The following is a 10,807-nucleotide window of genomic DNA, read 5'->3' on the forward strand; positions in this document are numbered from 1 at the left end:
TGAGGGTGAACTTGGATTGAGAAGGAAACGTGTTGCAGATGGGCAGTGCAGGGGATAGGATGACACGGGAATAAGCCATCCAGCGAGACATCAGCCTTGCTGAAGGTATCTCAGGGATCAATTGTTCAGAGATCCAAACTAACAGGCAGGAATTCCCGTCCGCCGCTGGCTGATTTCTACAAAGGTAAAAACAAGGAGGAGGACAGAATAACGTAAACATAATAACACAGTGTTCCTATACTGGGCCAGATTGAAGGTTCATCTAGCCTGCTAATCATATTTTCAGCAGGTCCATCATGGATGCTTTAGCAAGGAGGAGAAAATGCTGCATTTCCACCAGACACGACAGCTCAATGCAGTACCACACTGCAGCAGAAGGAGGGTCTTCTCTCACTCCCTTTCCCCCCACTCCTCCTGTCTTTATTCTGCTCCTAGCTGTGCGTTCCTGTCCCTTACATTGCACTTGGGAAGTTTTTGATCAGGTCCTCCATGAGCCACTGTAACTGGTTCAGCAATGAGGAGTTTTCTAAACTGAGCCTGACAGGCACCAGATCTGGCTCAGGAGGTGGAGCAGATTACACCAAGAAGAGGGAAGGGAAGGGAAGGGAAGGGAAGGGAAGGGAAGGGAAGGGAAGGGAAGGGAAGGGAAGGGAAGGGAAGGGAAGGGAAGGGAAGGGAAGGGAAGGGAAGGGAAGGGAAGGGAAGGGAAGGGAAGGGAAGGGAAGGGAAGGGAAGGGAAGGGAAGGGAAGGGAAGGGAAGGGAAGGGAAGGGAAGGGAAGGGAAGGGAAGGGAAGGGAAGGGAAGGGAAGGGAAGGGAAGGGAAGGGAAGGGAAGGGAAGGGAAGGGAAGGGAAGGGAAGGGAAGGGAAGGGAAGGGAAGGGAAGGGAAGGGAAGGGAAGGGAAGGGAAGGGAAGGGAAGGGAAGGGAAGGGAAGGGAAGGGAAGGGAAGGGAAGGGAAGGGAAGGGAAGGGAAGGGAAGGGAAGGGAAGGGAAGGGAAGGGAAGGGAAGGGAAGGGAAGGGAAGGGAAGGGAAGGGAGAAATAGAAAAGGAGGCAGAGGAAATGAGCCCTCTCTCCTTGCACAGCAGCAAGCCGTTACATTTATCTGACTGAAAAGGCAGCAAAACCAAAAGTTTTTATCTGTTTCAAAATCTCAGTGAAGTGATGCCCTGCTTCTAGCTCTCTAGACTTGTGAGCTAGAAGATGAGCAAGTCATCATGCTAGTTCTACTGAGATCCCTCGCGTACTTGACATTAAGTGTGGACCTACATTGTATTCGGGCTCTTTTTTCAGAACGAAGCCCTTGTTTAAAGGGTGGGAATACAACAGTGCTGTCAACAAATGGCTGGACCTGCTCTGCAGCACTGTGGCTTCCAGTTCACATCAGCTATTAAATGACCTGCCCCAAAATTTCAACAGATCATTTGAAATCAAGGTGATCCAAGAAGCTTATAATTACTTGTGGAAAGAAATCCTATAAACTACCTATGACCTTGATTATATGCCTGACGCCAATTGAAATTGCCAAGGCTTTACAATTAAATCTATATTTTAATGTTTTCAAGCATAATTTATTCTAGAAATACAAATTTCTCAGAGACAGAGGTCGTTGCTATTGTGAACCTTGAACCGCCTTGTTGTTAAAAAGTGCCATGAATTTCTTTTTCTGAAAGGATTTTTTTTAATGGGATTTCTCCCTCTAAATAAAAATCAACAAGGACAGCTTTAAGCTTTACATTAATTTTGGAAGGAATATGTAGTTCTCCTCTTTACTGATAGCTTTGCAGAGCACTAGCCAATGTAAGGGTGAACCTACAGGTGATCCTTTGAAATACATCTTTTAAAAATACATGTTAATGATATGCTCTATGCTTCCACTTCCACTAACACTTCTAGTCAATTTTAAAAGATGCTATGGCTCATTCTCCTTTGCTCTGATGCTGGTTTTGAGGTTTTCTGTGGTGCCAACAAGACTCTGCCAAACATCACAGCATGTAGTGCCAGGATAAATGTACAGAAATGTAAAAAACTGTAGATATGTTCTCAACTGCTTTAAAGTTCATATTGTCAAATACAGCTCTGCAAGCCACCTGGTGAGTGATCAGGTGAGAATTCTCCACTCCTGTCAGGAGGGTTGATTTAACACCTACTCTCAACAGTGACTGTGCTCTGCAAACAGCAGAGAGGAGTGTTATTTACGTGTTCTTGTACAAGTGAGCATAAACAAGTGGATGCTCTAGCAAACTGACAATAGACTACTAACACAGGGCCAGATGCTCTTATAAGGGTGAAGAGGGACAAAATGAGTAAATATTTATATTATCATAGTGGCATGTAACTTGAGCTCAGTTGTGGAGGTAACAGTAGTTTACCAGCAGGTTCATCCTCTCTTTGGAATCCACGTAAACCAAGCAATGGTTCAGCAGTGAGAAAAAAATTCTGACAGAAGAACTAACCCAGGTGAGAGTTCTACAGGTTTTTGGGATGTACTTTTTTCTGGGCTCAGAGACTATCAAAGAACAGTGCTTTCCTGGTCAAGAGTCACCACAGATGAATACAAAAGGTCTACTTGAGCAAAGGAGAAAAGTGTTTGTGTGTCGTGACACATATATTTCATCCCCAGTCACCAGAGTCACTCCTGGAGTTTTGGGCTAAAGCTCTGCATTCAGGACCTCTCCCTGCAAGATGACTTCAGCCAGAACATCTTCAGTTATTGTGTCACTGCTTGTGTCACAACTCCACTAAGGCCGGCCTTTTTCTGAAGAGCACCTGATAAGCTACACTGTGTAGATCATTCCTCATCTACCATTTATTTCCAGCTTGTCCACCCTTCTCTCACAATTACTTAAAGTCAATGGTCATCAGTTCTCCTACTCTGAGTACCTGAGCAAGGCTTGTAAGTCTCAGGCACTTGGACGCTTGTGTCTATCCAGCTGAAAGGTGACAGAAAGTTAATTCTGCACAAGTACTTACAATAAAATATTTTGTATTTCAGTTATCACTTTTATCCTAATGGACATTTGCCTTTGAGAGCCCTTGGAATGTGATATGCTTATGTTGTGCTTTGTCTCAGTCCTAGGGCCTCAACATGTCCACAACTCATTTAAGTGAATGCTAAGGATGCCCCTAGCCAATGGAGAGCAATTGAACCACACTCTCTGCAGGAACTGAGAGTGGAACAAGTATGTTTCTTGGATGGTGAGATGCCATCTGTTCAGTGCATCTCTGGAGTGAAAGAAGGCAAACAAAGTGTGTTATCTGATGCTAGTCCTGTCCTTTGTGGATAAGAAATTGAGGCCCCACCTTGGTACGTGGAAAAAGAGCACATCATATGTCAGTGGAGTGTTGGGGGAAGCACAGTCACAACTGGGCTTGTAAACAACCCAGGAGCATCTCTGAAAAGCAGTCCATGTGACAAAACATGTTCTTGGGCATTCCCTACACTATTGTGAAATACCAGTTGCAATCATGGGGGTAAACATGATGACAGGAACGGCAGAGGAAAGCAACCACTCAAAATGTGACGCTGTATATAATGAAGAATATCCCCATACACAGTTAAAATGTTTAGCGAGAGTTTGAGTTGAATAGTTTTATTTTACAGATGTAGAGGTTACACTGTACTGTGATGGAAAAAATATTCTCCATCATGCTCAGCTCACTGTGGAGCTCTTAGAGCACAGACCCAGGTGTGAACTCACTCCAAGAGGTAAAAACAAAGCCGCATTATGTAATAAGATTTAATGATTATTTGAATCTCTTTTTCCATCCCTGTGGATCATTGATTTAACCTTCCCTGTTTTGTTCTTGAGATATTGCTAAAACAAGTAACCATGTTCTAAAATTAGTCAGGATGATAATAACAGAACATTTTGACTTTTGCTTTCTCTCTTCAAGAAAGGAAGACTAACAGAACCAAGATTTTTGCTAGGAACTGCAAAACATTTGCAAAATGTTCAGATTGCAGGGCCATAGGGAACAAACACGTAAGCTATTACGTGCATAGCCTGGGGTCCAACTGTTATTTTCTCTCAGAGGAAAACAAAAGCAGACCTTTTAAAGCCACCACTAAGGAGATTTCTATTTAGAGAATATGCAATAACTCATATTGAGACAAGATTTTAATCTCAGCAAAGCTTTGGATAATCTGCTGGCACCTGTGTTTGCTGCTCTTCCACCCCATTGCACTGCTTAGACTGAAGGCCAAAGGTTGGATCCTGCAAGTTTGTTTCTGGCAGCGGAGCTGCTTACATGAGTGAGGGTCTTGGCAGGAGCAAGGTAAAGGTTTTTCAGGATCTGGCCCTGAAAGTGTCACCTATGAGGAAATTACACCAGTGTCATCATCTTCTATTTTTCTTCACAGTCTCGTATTCTTTTTTCCCCAGTACCGCACTGGTTGACACTATTTATTGTGGTACATATACATATGTGGTACATATGTTGAAAAACAAATAGAAAGGTACTATCCAGGATGTTTTGTGAAAGAATTGGGAAAGATTTTTCAGGTACAGATCAAAGCCACTGGACACGTCAGCCTGTGTGTTCTCTGGATAGATTTTTACAGTAGTTTCACAATACAAGCAAGAAGGGACGTTTCCAGTCCTGTGTAGATGCTGTTACAGATACTGTGGCATCCTCTTTCTGCTGAGGCCTCTGTACCCGACTAAGATACAAACCCCAGTTAACAATAGGCATGTTTGTAAGGGTTCAGTCTCTCCAGCTGGAAAGAGAAAGAAATGCAAAAAGAAAAAAAAAGGTTTATGCATGATAATTTTGGCCATATGATGAATGGTGTTGTAAATCCAGTTCATGTGGCTTGACATAGGAAAGAAAAAAAACCCAAAATCTACCTCTAATGTATCTTACATAGGTTACATCCCCTTGAAAATGAGCATTATTCATTTGAAAGTGTTAAAAATAACATCAGATTTCTCTCCCTCTTTGATTCTGTGATTCATTCTTCCCTTTTTAAAGTCTACACCCTGTGAAGACAAGTGCATTATCAAGGAAGGGCAAGAGGCTTGCCAGGGACAGAAGGTAATTTCCCTTAGCAGGTGCGTACAGCAGGTGGTACACAGTGTACCTGCAACGAAAAGGTAGATTCAGGCTAAGATTTTATTTAATATGGAAAACTTATTGCATCCTGAGCCACTACTGGGGTGGTGCCAAAAATCGTGTCTGCGGCATGATTTATTACGTGAAAATACCACCGAACTAATCAGTGGAGTTACTAATTAATACAAATCTGCATTTTTGCATAAGCAATTAGTGCAAAGAGAGCGCAATGAAAGAGGAAGTTTGACTCATTTAATCTCAGTGTCTATTCAAGCGGAAAGACCCACTAGGGCAAGGCACTAGGATCTACATTTGGATTTCTTTTTCCTTTTGATTAGTTAAAGGAACTAAAAGGTCAGATTATCAATATTTAATTCAAATGGAAATGCATTTGTTCAAGAGGAAAGAAAACACTTTATTTAAACAAGGTGGGACTCTGGGGGTAAATGCCTGGATCAAAAATAATTAGATTTTGCAGTTATAACAGCATCTAAATCCCGTCTGATAAGGATTCTTTTTCCGAGGAACAGAGGTGGTTTGACACTGACAGCAAAGGCTGACGATGTTATTTAAACTCTAGCTCAGGGGGTAGCTGGCCTACCAATACAATTTAGATATTTGCTTTAATGATACATACTTGTCCGATTTGGGTTTTTTTAATCAACTTGCATTATATTTTAAATCTATTGTGATTTCGTAATTGTGTGCACTTGACTAAAAGAATCATTTAAAAAGCTGATAATTAAACCTTGGTAGTCATGTATTTTCCATTAACTAAATAGAAGTTTACATTTATAGAATTAAAACAACGACACCATTTATCTAACGGGGGGAAGGCTCAATAAAATTAATACACCGAGCCTTAAGGGAAAAAAAAAAAAGAGCAGAAAAGGCACCTTAATCTTTCGTACCAATTCCGAACCCAGCTGCACACACATCCCAGCGAGCAGCTCCTATAATCCCGACGCTCCCCGACACCAAACCGGTACCGGGGCGGTATTTAAAGCGTTTTCTCCGCCGGTGAGTTCTGAGCCAAGGCAGCTGGAGCGGAGCTGGGCGCGTTCGGGCGCTGCCCTCTCCTCCCGAGCAAAACCCAACCCGGTGCATCCCCAGCCCGTGTGCGGGGGACCGGCTGGAGGGGACAGGAGGCGTACGGACACTTTCCCTGTATTTATTTTTTTCTTTAGGATAACCCTCAGGCTTTGTGTCGCTGAGAGAAGGAGCAGGGAACGCGGCGGCGAGCCCGAACAGCCCGGGCAGTAAATCACTCGCTAAATTATAAGCGCGGCTCCGTCTCTCCAATAGCTTTAAGCTATTTGGGGAGGCATCCTTTTTCCCCGCACTCTCGCAGGTGCAATATGAATCAATTATCTTAATTAAGATAATGCCGCAAACCCAAGAGATTTCCTCGGGAGCGGATTTCGCGCTCCGGACAACCGTGAAGCGTTTCCACGGCGCCGCTCCCCCTCCTCCCCGCACCGGGCGGGCCGGGGCTCGGCCCCGTCGGAGCCCCGCGAAGGGGCCGCGCTCCCCGGGGCTTCCCCTCCGCCGCCGGGGCCCGGAGGCGGCAGATGAGCCGGGAGGCGGCGGGGCCGGGGAGCAGCTTTGTGGGGACGCGTGCGGTTCGCGTGCCGCGCAGCAGGAGGGGAGGGGGCAGCGGGGAGGGAGAGAAAGGGAAAGAGAGAGAAAGAGAGGAAGAAAGAAAGAAAGGAGAAAGAGAAGAAGGGGGGAGATAGGGTGGAAATAGAAAAAGAAACGAGGAAGAAAAAGAAACGGGGAAGAAAAAAAGAAATATTATTCGGGAGATACATAAATAAGCAGAAGCCGAATTAGAAGCCAGATGGAGAAGGAGGAGTCTGTAGGTCAGCGAGAGGAAAGGAAAAAAAAAAAGAAAGAAAAAAAAAAGACACGCTTGAAGCGATAAAATCAAGCGGCTGGGGAAGAGGAGAGGCAGTGGAGGTGGGAAACAGGAGCCGCGGAGCCAGGGCAGAGCGAGCCGCCCGGGCGATCGGGAGCAGAAGCGGCTCCGGAGCCGCGAGGGGAGCGGGCAGGAGGGAGCCGGAGCGCCCCGAGCCCGCCCGGCCCCTCGAGGGCTCGGCAGCCCCTCTGCCCCATCGCCCGCCGCTGCGCTCGTCTGCCGACGGTTCGGTGGCTTTATTTTGCGCTCGGGAGGCTGCGGTACCGCGGGAAGAGGCGCTCCGGCATCCCGACGCTCTCCCCGGGGTTCAGCTTTTTCCCCCTCCTGGTGTTTGTCCCAGCGCCCCGCGCTCCCGGGAGTATTCCCAGCCGGTCCCGGCCATAAGCGGGCGACGCTTTTTCCACTCTTCAAACGTCGCCGCTGCCCGAAGGCTCCGGCAGCGCCCGTTACCGGGGCCGCGCTCCGAGGGGGCGGGCGGCGCGTCCCCCCGTCCCCAGCCCCGGGGACCCGTCTGCGGGCAGCGAGGGGCTCGCCCGGGCCGGGGCTGCCGCGAGGGGGAAGGCACCGGCTGTGCCCCCCGGGCCCCGGGAAGGGCTGCGGCCGCCGCCGACCCCAGCTCCGTCCCGGCACACGCCGCCGCCCCGAGAACCGGCCGGCTCGGAAAGAACAAACCGCAGCCGCTCGCCTCGCGTGTTTGATCGCCGAGGAGGCGAACGGCCCCGGAGCCCCGTCCCGCCGGCCCGGGGCTATGTAGGTCACGGGCGGGAGAGAAACATCTCCAAGATAACGCGACCTGGAAAAATATCTTTGGAATCGGTTTCCGCAGGGCGCAATTATTGGTTTCGCATATTCGAAAATAAATGGTCCCCCCCTCCTTCCTTTTTTTTTTTTCTCATGTTATTGATTAAATCTCCGGATAACGCGGGCCGGTAGCAGAGCTCCCCGCGTCACCCCGCGAGGGGAACGTCCCTCTCGTTGTTTCTGAAACTCGGCGCCGTTCGCCAACTCCGCCCGAAGACTTTTCCAACGCCTTTTTTCCCCACTCCCCGCGAACCTCCCGTTTCTCCATCAACACCCCGGGCAGAGCCAAACCCCGTTTGCTGCGGGACGGACCCGAGGGGCGGGAGGGCGACTTGTGGAGCGGGATGGAGCGAGACCGGCAGGCTCCCGGGAGCCCGTTAGGAGCCGTTTGGGGATGGGGCGGGGGGCGGGGGGGAGGCAGCCCCCCGGCACAATGGGAACAATGCGGCCCCGCGGGCCGGGGCAGGCGGTGCCCCCCACGGCGGCGCGGAGCGCTGAGGGAGCGCTGAGGAGGGAGGCGGGGGGGCGGCCCGGTGACAGATGGCGGCCGCCCGCCGGGCCACAAAGGGCGGGCCGGCTCGGCGGGCGGGCGCGCGCCCGCATACAAATCAGGGGGTGTCACGTGTGACGTGGGCGGCCATCTGGCGCGTGCCGGCGGGCGGGGCGGGGCCGGCGGGGCGGGGCGCACGCGCGCTGGGCGGCGGCGGCGGAGCCCGAGCCCCGAGTGCCGGCCCCCCGCGCCGCGCGCCGCCGGCCCCGCTATATAACGGGGGGGACCCCGGCGCTGCGCAACCTTGGGGAAAAAAATAATAATAATAAAGGGGAAAAAAAAAAAACAGGAAAAGAAAAGGAAAAAAAAAAAAAAAGGAATCACACGCGACGCCCTCGCACGGAAAAAGCTGCCGCCGGGGTTATGAGACCGTCACCGCGCAGGAGAGGCTGAGCGACGGAGGTAACGGGAACGCGGGTCGTTTCGCCCTCCCCGCGGGAAAGGGGTTGGCGGCGGCTGCCGGGGCGAGAGAGGGACCCGCGGGGTCGGAGGGGCCTCGGTTTGCGGTGTCGCTCGCGGTCGTCGGAAGCGGCGGTCGGTGCCGCCCGCGCACCTGCACCTGTACGATATGTGTACGTATCGTGTATACGGGGGGGGTGTAAGTGCCCGCGTGCGCCCGTCTGTACGCACACGTTGTGTCCGGATCCGTGCTCCCCCTGCGCGGAGGGCGGCCGCCCCGCTGCCCCCGTAGGCTGCGCCCCGGCGGGCGGCCGGCGTCGTTCCCCCCGGTGCCACCGGCGGCCGGTCCCGAGAGGATCCCGCGGGGACAGGTGGGACGCGGGGAACCGGGGCCGGTTCCGCACCTCTTACCGCGGGCGGGGACCGACGGCACCGCTGCTCGCCGCCCTTTCCGTGGGCGGCCGGTAGCCGTCCCGGGGGCGGGGGGGGCGCTCGCCGGGAGGGGCCGGGGGCGTCGGGGGAGCGGGTGCCCGGCGCCCGTCGGGGCGGGCAGTGCGGGAGCCGCGCTCCTGGGCGGCGAAGGGGAGCGCTGGGGACAGGTGTCACGGGCGGCCGTCCCTTCCCTGTGGATGCGGGTGTGGGTCCCCCGCCTTTCCCGCTGCCCGGTTCTGCAAATGGGTTGTTTTTATTTAAAAAAAAAAAACAAAACAAACAAGAAATGACCCAACCGCTTGGTCTGCCCGCGCCGTGCGGCTCGAGCTGCTCCCGCACGCGTAATCTGCTTATATTCCCCGCTAATATCAGCGAGTTACATAATGGCACTCGAACATATGTCATCTCAATTATAAGGCAGGACCGCGAAGACAATTAAAAGTTCGCGCTGGCACCGTGGGGCGGCCGGAGCGACCCTCGGGGGGAGGGGGCGGGCGGCTTCTCCCCGCGGGTCCGGGTGCTGACGCGGCTCTTTTCTCTCTCCTGGCGGCGCAGAGCTCACCATGACCAAGTCGTACAGCGAGAGCGGGCTGAGGGGCGAGCCCCAGGGGCCCCCCAGCTGGACGGACGAGTGCCTCAGCTCCCAAGACGAGGAGCACGAGGCGGACAAGAAGGAGGAGGACCTGGAGGGTCTGCACGCCGAGGCCGAGGAGGACTCGCTGAGGAACGGGGAGGAGGAGGACGAGGAGGACGACTTGGACGAAGAGGAGGAGGAAGAGGAGGAGGAGGACGACGACGACCAGAAGCCCAAGCGGCGGGGCCCCAAGAAGAAGAAGATGACCAAGGCGCGCATGGAGCGGTTCAAGCTGCGGCGCATGAAGGCCAACGCGCGGGAGCGGAACCGCATGCACGGGCTGAACGCGGCCCTGGACAACCTGCGCAAGGTGGTGCCCTGCTACTCCAAGACGCAGAAGCTCTCCAAGATCGAGACCCTGCGCCTGGCCAAGAACTACATCTGGGCGCTCTCCGAGATCCTGCGCTCGGGCAAGAGCCCCGACCTGGTCTCCTTCGTGCAGACCCTCTGCAAGGGCCTGTCGCAGCCCACCACCAACCTGGTGGCCGGCTGCCTGCAGCTCAACCCGCGGACTTTCCTGCCCGAGCAGAGCCAGGAGGTGCCGCCCCACGCGGCGGCGGCGGCGGCGGGCGCCCCGTTCCCGCCCCACCCGTACCCCTACCAGTCGCCGGGGCTCCCCAGCCCGCCCTACGGCACCATGGACAGCTCCCACCTCTTCCACCTCAAGCCGCCGCACGCCTACGGCGCCGCGCTCGAGCCCTTCTTCGAGAGCGGCCTGGCCGAGGGCGCCAGCCCCGCCTTCGACGGGCCGCTCAGCCCGCCCCTCAGCGTCAACGGCAACTTCTCCTTCAAGCACGAGCCGGCCGCCGACTTCGACAAGAGCTACGCCTTCTCCATGCACTACCCCGCCGCGCTCGCCGCCCCCGCCCACGCCGCCATCTTCCCGGCCGCCGCCGCCGCCGCGCGCTGCGACGTCCCCGTCGAGGGGCTGGCGCCCTACGAGGGCCACGCGCACCACGAGCGGGTCCTGGGCGCCCAGCTCGGCGCCATCTTCCACGAGTGAAGGCGGGGAGGCGGC

General features: G+C 53.3%; 1 protein-coding gene across 1 annotated transcript; it reads left to right on the forward strand.

Moving 5' to 3' along the window:
• Positions 1 to 9,458: 9,458 nt before the first annotated feature.
• Positions 9,459 to 10,807, forward strand: NEUROD1 (neuronal differentiation 1). The gene has a single exon (XM_069861781.1). The coding sequence runs from the start codon at positions 9,719 to 9,721 to the stop codon at positions 10,790 to 10,792; it is 1,074 nt and encodes a 357-aa protein (XP_069717882.1). The 5' UTR covers positions 9,459 to 9,718; the 3' UTR covers positions 10,793 to 10,807.

The sequence above is a fragment of the Phaenicophaeus curvirostris genome, chromosome 7 (genome assembly GCF_032191515.1).
Source record: "Phaenicophaeus curvirostris isolate KB17595 chromosome 7, BPBGC_Pcur_1.0, whole genome shotgun sequence".
NCBI lineage: Eukaryota > Metazoa > Chordata > Aves > Cuculiformes > Cuculidae > Phaenicophaeus > Phaenicophaeus curvirostris.